This window comes from Gambusia affinis, linkage group LG19 (assembly GCF_019740435.1).
Source record: "Gambusia affinis linkage group LG19, SWU_Gaff_1.0, whole genome shotgun sequence".
Lineage (NCBI taxonomy): Eukaryota > Metazoa > Chordata > Actinopteri > Cyprinodontiformes > Poeciliidae > Gambusia > Gambusia affinis.
Window position 1 is genome coordinate 1,008,380 of NC_057886.1, and position 19,531 is coordinate 1,027,910.

General features: G+C 37.5%; 1 protein-coding gene and 1 long non-coding RNA gene across 2 annotated transcripts; one reads left to right on the forward strand and one right to left on the reverse strand.

The window, feature by feature from the left end:
• Positions 1–4,547: 4,547 nt before the first annotated feature.
• On the reverse strand, positions 4,548–12,097 carry LOC122821265. The gene is made up of 4 exons (XR_006368985.1): positions 11,987–12,097; positions 10,215–10,383; positions 5,878–5,980; positions 4,548–4,671 (listed from the first exon to the last, which is right to left on the reverse strand). It is a non-coding gene; the product is annotated as an uncharacterized LOC122821265 (long non-coding RNA).
• Positions 11,436–18,874, forward strand: LOC122821264 (homeobox protein Hox-B9a-like). Its single transcript, XM_044099032.1, has 2 exons — positions 11,436–12,113; positions 17,721–18,874. Exons 1-2 carry the CDS (start codon positions 11,519–11,521, stop codon positions 17,954–17,956), a joined length of 831 nt encoding a protein of 276 aa, XP_043954967.1. The 5' UTR covers positions 11,436–11,518; the 3' UTR covers positions 17,957–18,874.
• Positions 18,875–19,531: the final 657 nt, after the last annotated feature.

Genomic DNA, 19,531 nt, shown 5'->3' on the forward strand with positions numbered 1-19,531 from the left:
TAAAACTTTATAGCATTTATTGCGGCCAGGTTGTCATGGTGACCAGTTATATGAGCTTTACAGCAGCAGGAAAGCGAAAGGGAGGGACATGCACAAATTGTGGAAATATGTGACCATATAGACAGACAGACAATATAAGCTCATGTTTTAAATAATCTTCTCTTCACAGTCCTTTACATGGGAGTTCAAACTAAAGTGTTGCTCAGCTGTCCACGCCTGCCTAATATATATATAAATATATAAAATTAAACCATTAATTTAAGGGGCCCCTGAATGTCTGAATGGCCCCTACCAGCAGCTACTGAGTTTTCTTTGCCTTGATATCCCAGTCTTAAATTCTAGATCTCAGAGGTGCTAACATCCAACAATTATGTAGAGTTAACACCTTTGAGGAAAAGGCCGCTGTTCGTTTGACCATGTCTGTCTCTGTAACAGCCTCAAGACTTGGAGCTTTAAGAGGAAAACGTGTCACTAAAAGTCAGAGGGTGGGGCCAGTTGTTTTAGGGTGGAGTGTTTTGTTCAGTCTGTTCATGATGCCACAGTGCCACCTGGAGGACTAAAAGTGTTAGCAAAGATTTCTTGTCTCAATACCAGCAAACACTTTGTATATGATGATGTGTGTGCGTGCGTTTTTTGGTATTTGTCACTTGCAAAGCCAATTTTTCCAGTAAATATGTTGTGATGACACACTGTTATGTGTCCATAATAAAAAGTGCTGTTTTAGGGATATAGGGTTTGGGTATAGGACTTATTGAGTTGAGTTTTTGAGTGTTAGGGTTAGGCACCTAGTGAGAGTGTTTAAATTAGGGTAAGGGTCAGAGTTAGGCTATAGAAATTATTGAAAAATGAATATATGTCCATATGTGTGTGTTTAATCTAAGCCAGGAGTATTGTGCAAGATAATGTTTTTTTTCTCATTTGTTTCTTATTTTTGTTCAAACTGACAACCAACAACCTCGATTTATACTTATTGTGGAATAGATAGTTTAAGCTGTTGGAAGAGATGTTAAGTATCCATCGGAGTATTTCAGACCTCAAATAATACAAAGAAATCAAGTTCATATCTATTTAGAAACAACAATACTTATATTTTAACTCAGAAAGAGTTCAAAAATCAATATTTGGTGGAGCAACCAGGAGGTTTTCAATGCGGTTCAGTGCAGTGGTTTCTACTTTTTCCAGAACTGTATATATATATATATATATATATATATAGACGTGTGTGTGTGTGTGTGTGTGTGTGTGTGTGTGTGTGTGTGTGTGTGGAAGGGGGGCATGCGTGTGTGTTTGTACTTACAGACACAAACAGCCTTCCTTTTTTTTCTTCTTCTTTTTCTGGTCACTCTCACATAAAGCCCAGCTCTATGAAGTGTCTGGCTTATTGTGGTTCTATGGACAGAAACTCCAGTTTCTCTGTTGGAACTCTGCAGATCCTTCTGGATTACCTTTGGCCTCTGTGCTACCCCTCTAATAAATGCCCTCCTTGTCCTGTCTGAGAGTTGTGGTAGGTGGCCCTCTAGTGGCAGGTTTGTATTGTATAATGTTCTTCCTAAATAATGATAATGGATTTTATGGTGCTTAGGAGATTCAAAAGATATGTAGATGCTTTTGAAAACCAACTTTGTCAGGTATTTGGTTAGTGATGGATTTGCAGCTTCAAAACCATCACTGCAGGTGTACTAACAGAGTGCACTTTATTTCATTAAGCATGTGGCCTCTGAAAAAATGTGTTGCAATAATATATATACATATATACTTCTACTTCCAGACAAAAACAGGAAGGCTCATTTGAGTTTGCCAAAAGACATGTGGGAGGACCTTCAAAATGTACAGATGACAGTGCTTTGGTCAAGCTAGACCAAAATTGACCTGGAAACTACAATGTCTGTTACGAAATTATCAGCAAGGAGTGGGAAACTCTGTCAAGGGATAGTTTTGAGCCACACCTGATTCAGTCTTTCAGTGTTTGAGACTGGGATGACAGTTTACATTCCAAACAGACAATAACCTAAAGCGTACTGCTAAAGTAACATTCAAGTGATTTCAGGGGTCACTTGATGGGTATGAATGGTCTAGTGAAAGCCCGGACCTCTATTCAATTATAGATCTGTGTTCAGACTTGAAGATTGATGTTCACCACTGGAAACTTGGAGGAGCTGGAACAATTTTGCCTTAAGCAATGGGCAAAAATTCCAGTGGAAAGATGTGTCAAAGTTACCCAAAGTGACTATCAGCTGTGATTGTTGCACAAAGTGTCTCTGGAAAGTTCTACATTTAGAGGATTGAACAGTTATGCATGCTTAAGTTTGTTTTTTTTATCTTGTTCGGTTTGTTGTTTGTTTCACAATAGAAAGAAAATGAAATGTTCAAAGTTGTAGGCATGTTCTGTGAATGAAATAATATAAACTGTAAAATAATCAATTTTAATCCAAGATTGTAGCATAGCCAAACAGAAAAACGAGCCAAAAAAGTTAAATTAAAAATGGTGTGTGTCTTCACAAGGTACTGTCCAGATTTGATAAATAACCAGTTTTCAGACAGAGCTACTCTGTCTTGTGGAAAACCTCCATGTTCATTTTTGAATACAATTTACAATTTTGATTTTGAGTTTTAGGGCAATTCATAACTAAGCACCTAAATATATTGTGGACTTATTGGAGTCCCTGTCCTCTTCCCAGTGTTTAGATCATCTAACCTGATGTTGCTGATGGTTCACTTGACTCATTTAAAGACCTGTGGAGATTAAGTTTTTTAGTTGGTGCCTCTGAGGCTAAATCAGGTAAGAGTAGCACTATTTCAACTAATTTTAATAAATTGAATGCATCTAAGATTTTACTCAAGTAAGAGTGAAATAAAAATAGCTAAAAAGGCTATTCAAATATTTATCCTGGAATCTGAATTGACATTTAAACATGATGTATTTTGTTGCAGCAGAATTTAACAATTCTAGTAAGTAAAAGGCATAGGTAAAATCTGCTGGTTAACTATTTCTCTGTTCTTATTGTACATTATATTGTATATTTCTGTAATAATTTACACTGTTGATTGTAAAGCTTTTTTCTTGGGTTTTTGAGAAGATCCTCAAAAAAAGGAATCTGGGTGGACCATCTCCCAACTCCTCCAACACAGCCTTATTCCCTTTCTTGTCTCTGTCTGTTGATCCCGTCTAAATCCTTGATCTTCGTTGTCAGAAATTTAACATTGTGTCATGCTATGGTTGTAGACTACACTCTTCTCCGGGTGATGAGTCATTGACATACCTTTACAATTTTAGAAAAGTGGTTGATCATTGGTTGATCTAATAGTTCACATATTTGTCTATGATGGAGAAACTCAGGATTGACCTGGTAGCACTTCAAATCAGAACAGAAGTACCAATTCAGGGAAAATTTTGAAAACCAAATGTTTAATGGAAATGTATAACAATATGCTTGATGTGTTGATAAGTATTGATAAGTTCAAGTATTTTGCATATTAAGATTTATACATTGAACTTGATTAAATGTTGTGGATGTTGAGACAATTCAAAAGAGACCCACACTTTTTCCCCCACACTTTTCTGAAGACAGCCTTTGAATACAGCAACATTATAATTAAATCCAGGAGTATTAAACATTCATCAGTTATATATTTTAGTCAAGATGAATGTTCAGATGAATGTTACAAAATATTACAAACATCTTCACTGTTCATCTTGGTGGGTGGGCAGCTGGGTTTGCAGCCGGCCCCCTCGTTCCAACATACCTGACCTTCACAGGAACATGTGACAACATGTTGTCACATGTGACTCTTCACATGTGAAAACATGTTTACATGTGGTCACATGTTCCTGTTAAGGTCAGGTTTCTTGGGATGAGGGGTCAGGCTACAACCCCAACTGCCCGCCCTCTACAGCCTGCCGAGGAGGCCTCCCCTCTTCTGTGATGATGAAAAGAGTCCAGCCTCCCCACCTGGCGAGAGGATTCCAAGGATTCCAAGGTCCACCTGGGGAGAACCAATTTCAGCAGTTCGGATGAAGTATGTCAGGGACTCTGCACACCTCGCAAGTGGACCACAATTTCCACCTCTTGTGTCCTTCCTCCGCTCTGCTACAACCTGTGATTCTACAAGACGCTTGAGCAGAAAATGAGAGGTCCATAATAAAACTGATTATTTTTTTATTTATTTATATTTGTTCATTTTTTGATAACTTTATGTTTTGAATAATGTGTAATTGGACAGATATTTGACAATATTTTTCATATTTTGTTGCTAGGATACATACAACACCTCAATGCATTTGGGGCAATATCTGGTGATTCTAATGGTGTCTCACTCTCTTCAACACTGTCAATGTTTCCCCAGTTTGTCAGATGCTTCACGCATGATTTGTTTTATTTAAGGTCAAGGATTCATATTTCTCTAAGACCTCTGGGAAATTAGATCACAATCTTGATTCTTCCTCATTGCTACAGTCATGTGTCACAGCAGGTGTCCTGTGGACCCTTGGAATGTTTCAGCTTATCTCCCACCACAGGCTAGATTTTAGAATTTGACCCCTGATTCTTTCAGGTTGATATACACAATATATCAATCCATCCGTCTTACATGCTTATGACTAGTGGGAGTGCGAGGTGTACTGGTCTCCAGCGGTCAATGGGCGAGAAGCAGGACACATCCTGGACAGGTCCACTGCAGGGCAAAAGAGAGACAGAGACATAATCAAGCATGCACACACCTAAGGAGAATTTAGAGAGATCCATCAATGTAAGTCATGACCTTCTTGATGCAAAGCAACAGTGCAACCAACTGCACTACTGTGGAGCCAAACAAAATATATTTTCTTTAGTTAAGAAGTGTCTATCCTAAAAAAAATTCATTGTTTTATGAAATTAAATCTTCATAGGGAAAACTATACAAGATTCAATCTAGCAATCGAATAATATACAACAATTTACATAATTTTAGGTTGAAAGATACATAAGCTTAGACTGACTAAATATCCCAGTTGCCAAGCACTTGTGAGAAAAAAGACTTCTCTTCCCCTTCTGCTCCATTCTTTCCAAAGAGCTCCTGACTCCAGTTTTTGGTTCTGGGTTTCTAATTCTACACTTGTGAAGGCTGGAAGGACGAACTCATCTGGCGAGTCCATCTCTTCAGCAGAATCAGTGGCTGTAAATTGGTCAGCGTCCTCCATTCAAGACTCTGCATTTGACCTCCTCTAAGGTTCTGAAGATATTACACTATAAACTACAATCTACAAAAACAATTAAAACTCAGTAAAATAACATAATCCTAAACCTTTATTAATCCATCCATCGGTGGATGGATTCATTGAATTCAGATCATTTGAAATAAATTATTTGAATTCAGATAACTCTGTTATTTGAATAATTTATTTTTAATTAATTAATTATTTATTTGAATTAAATATTTAATTAATTATGTAATTATGTACCGGTAATCAAAGAATCAAATTATACATATAATGATAGACACATTCCAAGTGTCCTTGTCTTGTGTGTAACATGTTGTCATTTGAGCCTCTTATCCAAGTTAGATTAGGGGTTGGAGGTTCAGTTTCTGTAGATGACAAAGGTTGTGTGAAATTTTATGGCTTTTCCTCTTCCTCACCAAGAATGTGACCAGATCTGAGCTTATCTGTGACAAATAAATATGTCATTTAAAAAATCTGCATAAACTTCAGCATGATTTATATAATAAAAGGAAGTTTTGTGCCTTAAGACTTGATTGTCATGTTTTTCAAAGTGTTTTGTAATACTGTCATAAAGCCAGAGATCACACTGAAGTAACACAAAAACATCCAATTTAAGAAACCCATGAAGAACTCCCTTTCTTTACAGCTAACAATGTAATTACTGCCATGCATAAACTTACTTTTTCTTTTAGCTCTACCCTCCATGACCTCTGCTTGTGTCTCTGTTTAGATGTAACACTTCCTCAGCCACGCAGTATTTCCATCTTGCTAGGCAGTAGTCATCTGAAAGTACATAAAAGACAAAGTAGTCATTACTTTAATCACCCTACTAAAGTAAACATTCAGACACTTTTAAATAAATAATAAGAACCAATAATAATGTTTATTATTTTTGATGTGTAGGTGAAATATGCTTCCAGCAAGGTTCTTGCATGCTTAGAAATATGTCCAGAATTCCTAAGAGTTTTCAAGAAATAGGAGAGAGGTACATGTTTTATTTGAAATCCAACTTCTCAGTCAGCAAGTTTTTCACCTGACTTCCCACTCCGCCTTGCCCTGAATGGAATCAGTTCTGCAGAGGCCAATGTGTTAGAAGCAGCTATGATCTCAATGTACTACTGGGAATCATTAATAAAAAAACAACAGAAGAAAAAAAGGAAACTTTCCAGAGGCATAAACCTTATATTGCAAGCTGAGAAGCCTGGGGAAACGGCACCACCTCCTCCATCCTTCACATAACATGATAAAGCAGAGCATGATGCACAGAAAAGCACCAGTAACACACATATGGCTTTTTACTCTCTTGTCTGATGTTTGATTTAACAAACATCAGACTAGATGTTTGATGTTGATGTTTGTTTGATTCACTTGTTTCAGTCTAAACAACTGAAACAACATTCTCAGTTGTATTATCAGACTGAGAACGTTATAAAAAATGTCTACGTCACAATAGTTTTGCTGGCAAAATGTTTCACTGTTCCCATGCACATTTCTCTCTAACATGCAAAACATTTGTTATAAATTACCAAAAAGCACATTGAGCAAATTTGTTTTCAAATAAAAAAATGACACTAAGTACCCAAAATAACAGATATGTAACTTTATACTGACAAAGGTGTATGAAATATTTTTTTTCTTTCAAAAATAGCATTTTTGACATCCTTTTTGGCTGTACTAGACCAGTACTTGTTTTTTACTTGTGAACACAATCTGATGGGCAATCAAAGGCTGGTTATGAAGAACAGACAAAGGAATTAACAGATGAAACTTTCTGTTGTCCTAAAACTAACATTTGGTAAATCTCTTATGGTGGACAACCGCTTCAAATTCATATTTGATCATATTTGCTGAAAACAAATATTAACATGCTTTTATCTTTTCTGCTTGTTTCAGTTTTCCCAGTACTGATACACCCGCATGCCTTTATCTATTATGAGAACAGACCAGGTGGTTATAACAGCAAAGCATCCATCTATTGTCTTTTGTTTCATCATAACCTTTTGTATAGTTGGTTAAAATGAACTCTAGTCAGATGGGAATACTCAGATTTTTAGACAATAAGAGAATGTAGATATTCTCCCCACAATAAACAGAGAGAGCGAGCGATGTGGGACGCGGCCCTTAACATGTAGCAGCTGTATTTAAACAGACCTGTTCTCGTGGTGGGTAAATGAATGGATGGACAGAAAAATGTAAATTTGGATTGGATCATTTTCTTTCCAGTTAATGTTTTGAAACAGTTTCCATTACTGTGTTTTGATCACTGACGTTTTTCATAGTTTATTGTGAGCTGGGTATTTTATCTAGTGAATTATTATGGTTGAAAGGGGAAAATAAATTTAAAAAATGATTGATTAAAAAAAAAAGCTAAAAACAAAACATAAGAATATAGGGCTGTACAGTGGCACAGTTGGTAGAGCTGTTGCCTTGCAGCAAGAAGGTCTTGGGTTCGACTCCCGGCCGGGGGTCTTTCTGCATGGAGTTTGCATGTTCTCCCTGTGCATGTGTGGGTTCTCTCCGGGTTCTCCGGTTTCCTCCCACAGTCCAAAAACATGACTGTTAGGTTAAATGGTTTCTCTAAATTCTCCCTAGGTGTGAGTGTGTGTGTGAGTGTGTTGTTTGTCTTGTATGTCTCTGTGTTGCCCTGCGACAGACTGGCGACCTGTCCAGGTTGTACCCCGCCTCTCGCCCGGGACGCAGCTGGAGATAGACACCAGCAACCCTCCCGACCCCATTAGGGACGAAGGGTGTTCAGAAAATGGATGGATGGACATAAGAATATATTTTTGCAATGTCCTGATGTTAGTCCAGATTGTAGTGATGGTGATCCGTAAGATAAACAAACAAAAAATATTCTAACAAACAACTTTGGAACAATTAAAATGGTGTGTGTCAATTTTTTTGTGTATTGAAAAACTTATGGTGTTATCATCACTTATCTGTAAAATCAATTTCTGTTCGTTTTAAATTATTGGAAAAATATTGTTTCTTACCAAAGTTTCCGAGGAGATTTTATAAAAAAGTATTATTTTTTGCAGATTAACATTTATTTGTAAATGAATGTGAGAACAAAGTTAATTTTCCTGAAATATAGAATTGATTGTTATTGTATTATAATAATAATAATAATAATAATAATAATAATAATAATAATAATAATAATAATAATAATAATAATAATAATAATAATAATAATAATAATAATAATAATAATAATAATAATAATAATAATAATAATAATAATGCTATCATTATTATTATTGTTGTTGTTTTTATTATTATTCATTATTATTTTTATTTATTTGTATACTTGAAATTGGCTGAGTCCAGTCACTTTTTGTTTTAAATTAAGATGACTGCGGTGCTTTTCTATTTATTTCGAAAATAAATATGCCCACTGTAGGCCAAATTTAGCACGACATAGAAATTCTTCGCTATATCAATAACACAGAAAAAGGTTCTGCACGTAATCAAACACATTTCTCAGAATATCTTAGAAATTATCAGTAAGTTAATTGCTAAGAAGACGGATGAAATATAAACTCTGTGGAGAGGCAGATTTAAAAGACAAAAGATTTCATGGTAATTTATTTTTCTGTAAATACTTTAATGAAGCTTGAAAAATGATCTAGTAATGTCTTCAGGCGCAGATGTAAAACCCTTTTCTTTTAATAAGAAATTTTCTTTCAATTTTCAGGCGCTTTAAAGTGATGGCATCGAGTGTGCTGAACCACTGCAAACTTGATTCGTGTCTTCGGGAAAGTTCGCTACAAGAGCCGATTAATTAGCGTCAAGCGGTGCAAGAACTGACGAGAAAATGCTTTACCTTCCTGTTGAAAACATTGCTTTCTGAATGTGTCATCAAATCCAGATGTAATAACGAAATAAGTTCTCACCACGTTGGCTTTTTAATGAAACTCACATTATCATGTAATAGCAGATTAAGTAATTGGGAAAATATGCGCGGAGGGGGTCTGCTTCTCCCAAATATCCACTCTAACCCCACTGCAGCTCTGTACTGAAACTATGCTCGACAGATAACATTTTAAAGCTCTTTGCACTCCGCTGTTCTCAATTAACGCGCTGTCTGGATGACTGTAAACCCACAGGGTGGAGGCCCTGTGAAAATTGGAAATTCCCTCAGCCTGCGGTCTGAGAGGACATTTTGACTGAAAAGATACTAACTGTGACTGCAAGGCAAAGCAGGATTCAGCAATAACGACACAAGTCATAAAGAAAGCATGTTTAAGAGGCTCTTTAACTGGACAAAGTTATTAAACGAACAATCGAAAATAAAAGGAAGTACGCTGAGTTTAGTCTGTTTATGCATTTATTTCATCAGTGTAACTTTGAGTAGGACATCATTTGAAATCGCGAATCGCTTCAAACCTTCCTGGAACTAACGCTTCTGATTTGGTCACAAAAACATTTCGCTTTGAGGGAAAACGGTTAATGTCAGAATTTTTTTTTTTCTGAATCTGTTCCAGTCATAAAAATTTCAGAACAAATATAGGAAAATAAATTTAATTGAACAGAGTTTAACTTAATTTAGTACAGCTTAGTTCAATGCAGATTTCATCATTTCCGAACCGAGCTGTTCTCAAGTTGATTCACAAAACAATTTACATGCAGATGGACAGAAACGATTCTCTGTCCAAACACACTCAGATCAGTCCAATTTATTCCAATGCATTGAAAAAGTCAGATTCAAATTAAATTACAAAACATTATATGACTGAAGCCACAGTTTTAAGTTTGTTATTATTTCTTTGACAGAACTGCTGCGCTGCAGTACCGCCTTAGTTTATCTTGATGCAACTTAAATAACAAAGTTAGCGTGTTACCATACAGATGGGATTTAATAGTTATTATCAGCTGGAGTCCAGAACTACATTTCTGCTAAATCACAATCAAAAGCTTTGACTTACCATACGGATGACGTCAGTTGTTTTTGTTTTTGTCCTGGCCCCTCCAGCCCCCCCTCCAGTCCGCTCTCACATTTCGTCATTATGCTTACCCTCAAACATGGATCACGTCGCAGATCATCAGAGTCCAATGTTCCTCTTTCTCGCAGCCAGCAGCTTCGTCTCTTTCCTCCTGCCAGCTTCCCTTTCCCAGCCGAGGCGCAGCGGACCAGCGCGGCTTGAAGGCTGATTCTTCCAGTGCGCGCGACCACGAGCCGTGGCCTATAAAACAGAAACGATCACCTTGGAGGTTTTATTGTAGCTTTAAATGGGCCTCAAAAAGTAGCTGAAATAGTTTGCCCTTTAAAGTCAAGAGGGACCTGGTTTAATAGAGATAATTACCAAACCTTAATTTGCCAATAAAAATAGTGTCATGCAGCTGAAGAGCTTACAAGGAAAAACTACAAGCTAAGTTCAGGAGGCGAGTAAATAATGGCAGAAGCTCCGGTGGGATTTTTTTCAGTTAACTTGTCTTTTCTCGCAACATGAATTAGGACTAGTGAGTTAGTGTAATAGTGATTTAAGTGCATACCCACCAAACACAGAGCTGATTTAAGAGGTAAATGCTTGACCGCAGTACGGCAGCACTGACTGCTCTCTTGGTTATATTATACATTCTGGAATGCGCGTGCTGCGTGACCGAAAGGTTGCGTTTGAGTCATCGTAAAATTAAAAAAATAAATAAAAACAAAACAACAACAACAACAACAACAACAACAACAACAACAAAAAACTACAAAAATGAGCATTTAGTTGACCCTCATAGTTTTAATGTAGTTTGCACAGACATACTATCGACTGGAATGCAATTTCTAGTTATTCAGTAGAAATTATAGTGCAGTGTTGACAAGCATCTTTTTTTATTATTATTTTTTGCCTGTAAACACTGAAATACAAAGAAGTGAAAGGATGGAGGACAAAGAGAGCGGAAGGAGCTACGTCTACTGTTTTTTTTTCTTTCTTTTTGGGGGTGGGGGTCGAGTGGGGGTACCTTCTTTTTTTTTTTTTTTTTTTTTTTGCTGCAGCGGCGCTTTTTCAGGCTCAGGGTAAAGGTCCGGCCAATCAGCTGCACAGACCCGACTAACCCGCCAACATTTACGATGGGTAGGCTGTAGCACTTTGTTTCCCTACACTGGGCAAGTTGGTGATGGGGAGGGGGAAGGGCTGATAGAAAGAGAGAGAGAGAAAAAGAGAGAGAGAAAGAGAGAGAGAGAGAGAGAGAGAGAGCGAGAAAGAGAGCTTTGAAAGTAATCTGCAGAAGGGAGTGGGAAATAAGAGAGTGGCAAAATTATCTTAATGTCTCTGCTTTTGTTCTGCATGAAGTAAACGTGCCGCGTATTCTAGATAATGTCCAAGAATGTCCATTTCTGGGACATTGAGCAACTATTACGTGGACTCCATCATAAGTCATGATAGCGACGAACTCTCAGGCGCGCCTCGCTTCTCCAGCGTCCAGTTTCCCGTTTCCACCTCCGCTGCCACCGATGGAGCCGCGCTCTCCGAGCACGCTCATGCCGAGCCATATCCATCCTGCAGCTTCCAGCCCAAAGGTCCGGTCTTTTCTTCACCCTGGGGCCCCTTCAGCCCGCACCACGGAACTAGTGGTCTCCCTGCAGTCTACCATCCCTACATCCCGGGCCAGCATGTCGCCGCAGGCGCCGCGGACACGAGATACATTCGCTCATGGCTGGACTGCGCTCCGCGAGACTCCGAGTCTTTCCCGGGCCAGAGCCAAACGGGGCAGGTCAAACTGGAACCCCAGCTTAGCCATCAAGGCGGGGAGCTTCCCGTCAAAATCAGCGGACAACACGAGACTACCACATACATTCTAGAATCGATTTCCACGGCGGGACGCGAGCTGAACCTCCATCCGACTTCCATACAGGGATCAGGATTTGAAGAAAGTAAGGATGTCTGTGAAGGGAGCAAAGACAAGGACAGCGCGGATCAAAGTAAGTAATGAAAGCAGGAAATGATGCGAGGGAGAACTGCATGGGAGACAGTAAATACTTTAATGCCGCCATAAAACAAGAACAAAGGGCCGGGAAGTGTTCCCACCCTCCACCTTTATGTACATGCGAGTATTTATATAAATGAATTTAGTTTTAATGCGTTCAATCTTAGATGAATTTATTAACATTTAAAATCCATCTAAGAATCTCTGAAAACCTAAGTATATTTGCGTAACAATTGATTCCTCTTTCAAAAATACTAAAACATGTTTTGCATTCATTTTATCACCGTTTTCCCTCAAAAGTTGAGCAGACTGATCTTCTACTCTCATCAGAGTCTACAGGGAGCGTTAAGATTAGACAGCAGACAACATTTAAAGTATTACAAACACCGACAGACTGCTGGGAATAAAGATAGAGTGAGTTCTTTAAAAATGCTCACAATTCTATATTATTGTGAGTATTTGTCCGTGTAACAGACATTCTGTTTTGCTCCATCTATTATCAGAGTATCTTACTTACTGCATCTCCCAGAGACAAACAAGCCAAAAGAGAAAACAGAAACAGATACCCAGCTAGCAAAAATACAAGCCAAGCACAGACACTTTGTTTGACTGATTTTAACATTACCGGAATCCAGAATTTTGTGGCGCTTTTAAAGTAGGGATGCTTGTTTTAATGTTAAGATTTGTTCTCCAGTCAGCCTCTATTTCTGCTTTTACATTTCATTGGCTCGATTTACAACCAGTTTGACTGTACACCTTCATATCGTCATTTTTAACAATCCTGTCTGATGTTTGATTTCTTTTCCAGATGTGACACTGTTAGGTTTTCTTAATGTTTAATAAAACACCTTAACGGATCGTGAAGGATCCTGGAACCGCGGGCAGAATAACTGCATTTGTCCCGATAATACACCGATGTCAACTGGAAAATAGTTAGGGTGATGATTGAGATTTTTTTTTAGCCGCAAATTTTGACTATAGCTAAAGGAAGATAATAATTAGCTTGAGATGAATTAAGCGACTCTTAATTTAGTACAGTTCTCTGCTGTATAGTTCGTGTCTGCGTTTTCACGAACACTTACTACACACAATCCTGTAATTATCGTCGAATATTGATGTTATTTCAGTTCAAAATCGTTCCCAATATTTCATCATTTATTTTAAGCGTTTTCTCTGGACGTGGACACCTCGGTCTTGTTCTCTCCATCGGGGCAGAACATGCTGCGCTTTCTACTAGAACAGAACTCTGTCTGAACAGAGGCTTTTTCAGAAGCTGAAATAAAAACTGAGCACAATTTATCAAAGCACTGCTAACGCAGGTACACACACATGCATACACACCCCCCTCCCCCCACCCCCACACACACACATACACACGCACACACACCTACAGCCAAATGCAGCCACTATTACAGCACGTTAGCGAGCGATACATCAAAGCAGTGAGGCCGTTCAGGGTTGGATGGAGCCCAGCAGGCTGCAGGATGAATTATTAGACTTTAGCCCCGATCCAGACCGAACTGCTGATTGGGAAGGTTTATCTGTCTACATTGGTAAAGGAGGAAACTATCTGTCTGCTATTTCAAAGCGTAAGCGTATTTTTTATTTTTATGTTTTATTAAATCTTGCGTTCTGCAGTTAGATTTGTTTTCCGGTAAGCACCGAGAACCTCATTGTAAAGATACAGACGTCATCAGTCTAATTCATTTCAGTTGAAATAAAAAATAACATATTAATGTGTAGACGATTTCTTTAGAATTTATTCAATAGAACAACAAACTTTAAAAATGTGACCAGAATGATATGAATATCAGGACATTGTTTTATAATTGTGAAGGTCTTGCTGTTCTGGCATTAAAAGCTGGTGTAATCGGTCTGACAAAAAAAAGTACTGAGACATTGACAGAGAATGCTGAATACATTGTGGTGTCTTATTGGGATCATGGTTGGTAGTTGCTTTGTTCATGTTGAACATTTAGGAAAAGATTATAATCTAGTTTCAGATGATGTCGCAGAAAAGTACAGTAGGCTTTAGAGACTGAAATAGTTTTCATTTCTGATGTCTGGAGTCCTGAGAAAACAGTAACATCACATTGTTGCAATAAGAACGATCTCTAAACAGTAATGTATATAAAAAAAAAACATACTTAAGACATTTAATTTAATTTCCGCCCAACATTGTGTAAACTTATGTGGTCAAAATCAATGTTTTAAATGATCATGTTACAGAAAAAAACCAAAAATAATTAAACAACCTTAAAAAGGAATGAAAAATGGATTTTATTTATGTCAAGTATTTGGAAAGTTGTAGATATGCAAAGTCTTTATTTCAGCATATCGACTCAACTTAGACTCAACAGCAACACCGCAAAACTTCCTGCTTCTAAAATATTTGGTTTCAGCAGAGGAAAGATTCCAGGGCCACAATCTCTAATTTGACGACAAGAGTCTGAAGAAGACAGCGTGACAGACAGTAAACTTTTAACTTGGACTCTTTGAATGCATGTCTTATTCACTTTTTAGTAAGTATAGGAGTGAAATATTTTATGCATAATAAATGTTGACAACAGGATGGTTGTCACAAAATGTTAAATAAAGTCTCTTTCCAGCTACAGAAGTTTCTTTGCGTTATGGGAGCTGGGCAGCCACCCAGAATAAACTGCCAAATCACACTTCAGTCCTTGTGCTGCTGCTGGGTAAACTCAAACAGTTATTACCCCAAAGTGAATTATGTTAACGCTGGATGAACAACCCCATTAATTGGCATGTTACTGTTGGTGAAGGTTAGAGATGGAGCACAGGGACAGGAAAATAAAATACGACTTTGAGATGTAACACTGTGCCTTTGGGATAAAAGAGAGGTCAATTACTGGAACTATTAAAAGAAAATTGCAAAAGCAGAAGAAAATGGCCTGAGTTGTTTTTCTGTTTCCTTGTAAATATCAATGAGGCCCCACATCACATGGTTACCTAGTCAGTGGTAGGTAACTATCACGCAGCAGCATTATTCATCACTGCACATGAATATCCATCTTCTCTTCTATGTGGACAAACCACACATTACCTGGCTGATGTACGGGTCGAATGGTACAGATACAACTCAAACACATAGACACACATTCTCAGACTCACACAAGCACACCTTTCACTCTCCTCCACCCCCATTTGTCATCTTTGGTGACAACCATGGTCGTGGCCTTGCTCCAATAGTAATGAATGACTCTCAAGGTGATAATACACCAAGGCATGCAAAGGACCCACTTTACAGCTTGCTAGAAGTACTGCACAACCCCCACCCAATCTCCACCAATACCCATATACATACTTGTCTCTTTTGCAAAAATTATATTTTGCTCTGAAATGTAATCGATCTTTTGCTCTCTGGCCACATTGGACATTCTGAACATGCTGGAGAAAATGGATTCCAGAGGGTATTGAGGACATGTTCAATGATAGAAGCTGTTGGTTACAGGAAGAACAGAGAATATGGCACCAATCATTCTGATCCAAATGGGTCTGATGCTGCAGCACTATGTTGGTCTAATTGTCCTGTTTAAACACTGCATTATATATATATATCAAGTTCCACTGTTTATCTAATTTTAAAATTTAAAATATAAAACATGGCTCTCCTCCTTATTTGGCACACTAGTCTATTAAAGTAAAAACATTGCTTAAGATGAAATGCACATGAAAAAAAATCATCTATTATTATTATTGGTATTAGTAGTAGTAATAGTAGTTATAGTAGTAGTAGTAGTAGTAGTAGTATTACTTGATCACTGAAGATCCAAAACTCTTCCACACAGAGAAATAATTTAGCTTTAAGCTTTACTGAGTCAATAAATTGCTCAGTAAAGCAATTTACTGATTGATGAAAGTCTGATGAATATTGTATAAAAATTGATGACCCATCAAGTCAAAACAAAGATTAAGCTGTAGTTGCTATTCAGAAAACAAATAATTTTCTTCTCATGTTCTTAAGTTTTTGTGCTTTCACACTGCAACGATTACAGTCAAAGCTTTTGCATTTCCCCCAAAATCAATAAGAATTGTCCTGTCCCATAATGAAAAGATTTTTTTTTTCTCTTTAGACATCAAGTAAGATATAGTAATCTGCATTTACAAATGTATTAATACTTTTCACCATCTATAAATTCAGAGGTAATCTTAAGGGTTCTTTCAGAATTCACTAGGTGAAATGTTTCATAGTAAACATTTCTTTACAGGAGAACAGACATTTCCAAGCCCTAAAGAATGCCAATATGTGAAAGACACATGTTGGCCTCTGACTAATTGCATCGATCTGAAAGCAATAAAAATACCGAGGATGAGGATTTCATAGTTTGTTGTGAAAAACAAGGCAGGCCACATCGTGAGGGAAAATAATGTTGAGAAAGAAAGTAAGTGTTGGTTTTCTCCCCTTTCAAAAATAGGAATATTCAATTCAAAGGCCCTAATTATGTACCACACAATGTGATTTAGTATGTCACATCCATGTTTACCACAAAGCAACACATGATCTACATTCACTTTTGTTTTTTAATGTCTCGGTGCTTTAGAGGTTCCAAGAAGACGCAAGAGAACTAAATTACATAAAATACATTTTTATTTTATTGTATAGCATCTTTGAGAATCCTTTGAGGGTTTTCAAATATGCTATACTTTTATGAGGGTTGAAAAGCGCTACATAAGTCTCATGTTGTTTCATTTAATTTAAAAGGCAAACGTAACCTTTATTTTCTCATAACTAAAATAATGAAAAAAAAAAAAGCTATTTTTATTCTGTTAGGATTTAACTGCTGTTTTTAGTTGTTTCTGTTAGGTTTTATCAAGGCAAACATGTGAAAACTGTACCATTTAATAAAAACCAAACATTATCATCATCTATTCAAATATCTTCTGCGAGAGAAATTTTTCTGCTTCCTAAAGGAACAATCAGAGGTAATGCAGTGTCTTCCGTAACATGATCTTCAAAGTCCCAGAAGAGAAGAATGATAATGAAAGCTTTACAGAACTGTAATTCATCTTCCTTGTGTGTGTGTGTGTGTGGGTGTGGGTGTGGGTGTGTGGGTGTGCGTGTGTGTGTGTTCGTGTGCGTGTGTGTGTGTGTGTGTGTGGGTGCGTGTGCGTGTGTGTGTGTGTGTGTTTTTGTGTGCTTGTAATCATCGAGGGAAATAATCTTTTTGATTTTGAAATATTTTTAGTCATAACATCTATTTATCTGTTGAACCACAATCTTTTCCTTCTACTCTGTGACATTTTTATGTGGTGAATATCAGAATTGTGTGTTTTGAATGTTGAAGCAAACACCTGACTTCCATCAAGAGCATACAAAACTCTTGATGGGAGAGGTTTTTTATGGTCTTATAGTTCAGTAATTGGATAGCTTCACAGCTCATTTTTTTTGGCTTCAGCTATTACTTGCAATGATGAAATCATGAGTGATGAAGTCAGACTGTAATCTCTCATTTATCCAACATGTTAACATTTGGTTTTGTGTTCTCTGACACTAGATGTAGCAGATATACCCCTTTCTCCCCCACTCCATTTTCACATACATTGTCACATTCCTTTGTTTCTTCTCACTGTGTTCCTACAGATGACCCATCAGCCAACTGGCTTCACGCACGCTCCTCCAGGAAGAAGAGGTGTCCATACACTAAATACCAGACCCTAGAGCTTGAAAAAGAATTTTTGTTCAACATGTATCTCACGAGAGACCGGAGGCATGAGGTGGCCCGTGCACTGAACCTGACAGAGAGGCAGGTTAAGATTTGGTTCCAGAACCGGAGAATGAAAATGAAGAAACAGAGCAAAGACCAGACCAAGGAGTAGTGGGACTAAAGAGTAAATTAGAAATGATCACTCACCACTTTCTCTCTCTCTATCTCTCTCTCTCTCTCTGTCTCTCTTACACACACACACACCAGACACACACACGCACGCACACACACACACACGCACACACACACACACGCACACACACACACACACATACAGATTTATAGCCTACCATAGAGTTAATCCATCATGAAGCACCTTTTTTGTATAACCAGAATATAATGGACTTTCTGAACAGACATGTAGACCAACCTTCATTTCTATCAGTCTCATCAAATTATAAACTAGGAGGCTTTGACACAGTATTCAAAATATGCAAGAAAAAGTCAGATCCATACAGAGATTTTAATGAAATCAGTGAACTGGGTTTGAATCTATTTCATAAATACATGAACACATAGATCTAGTTAGGGGATGTGGGAAGTCCATTGGCTTGGACCAGAGTTTATAGAACCACCAACATCTAACATCAGTGTTCAGTGTTCACTTCCTGTAATACATTCACCCTCAGAAAACGACTTCATCCCTAAAACGTGTCGGACAAACTAGAGTAGAAGTAAAGTTTTAAAATATTAAGATGTTTTGTAAGAAGGCTGGAACTTTGAAATTGTTTAAGCTTATGTTAGTGAATGAGGTTGATCATACACACAAGCAACAGTTCCTTATGGGCATTTTCTACTTTCAGTTAACTGGACCTCATATAGAATGCAGGCATCACTAGACTTGTGTTAAGAAAAACATAAATACTTGACGCCATAAGTACATATGAAAGGGAAAGAAGCAGGTAAACATTTTAATAATTAAGTAAAACACAGAAGTAGACTGCTAACAGAAAAATAGAAGGTTTCTTTCTTTCAAACCGTGCTATTCCTTATTTTTGATACATGATGCCAACAGAAGCACATAGAAGTGATGAAATAGAAGTTTTTCATTTTTGGATGAAACTGTATCCAAAAATGAAAAACCGTATGAATAATGATGGCCTTGTTAAGTTGTACAATTGTTTTAAATTTTGTTTAATTTAAACTGTACAAAACCACAAATTCAAGAAAAGACTATTCCATTATTTTTCCAACAAAAGATATTCTCTTTGTGAAAACACTCACCCCAAACTGACCTGTCCAGGGAGTGACCTGCTTCTTGGCCTGTGACCGCTGGAGATGGGCGCCAGTTTTGGAAAACCAGTTTCTCACCAGTCCTGACATTCCTAAAACAAGGACATTTATAGATTTGGCAGCTTTCTAAACAACAAGAGTTGCAACAAGAGCTGCACATGCCCTCAAACAACAAGAGGGCATGTGCAGTATACACTGATCATCTGTCAGCAGAAGGAAAATAACAATGTATTGCCATAGTCCAAATTTTATTCACTGTGCTGTCGAGTTGGATTTTAGAAGAAATTCTCTCTATTTTTCTACATACAAAATATTTAGTGTCTGCTATGCAAGGTTTTTGTTATTTCAGAACGTGTACTGCAAAAGGGCTTTCAACTCCTGTAAGTAATGACTGCTTGAATGATTTGGCATCATTCACCGATGCTTAACTCCTGAACATGTTTCTATAACTACC

Excerpts from the sequence above, each read along its gene's own strand:
- LOC122821264 (XM_044099032.1), top strand. The coding sequence starts at position 11,519 with ATGTCCATTTCTGGGACATTGAGCAACTATTACGTGGACTCCATCATA. Across the intron at positions 12,114-17,720 it reads CAAGGACAGCGCGGATCAAA|ATGACCCATCAGCCAACTGG; the intron begins GTAAGTAATGAA and ends GTGTTCCTACAG.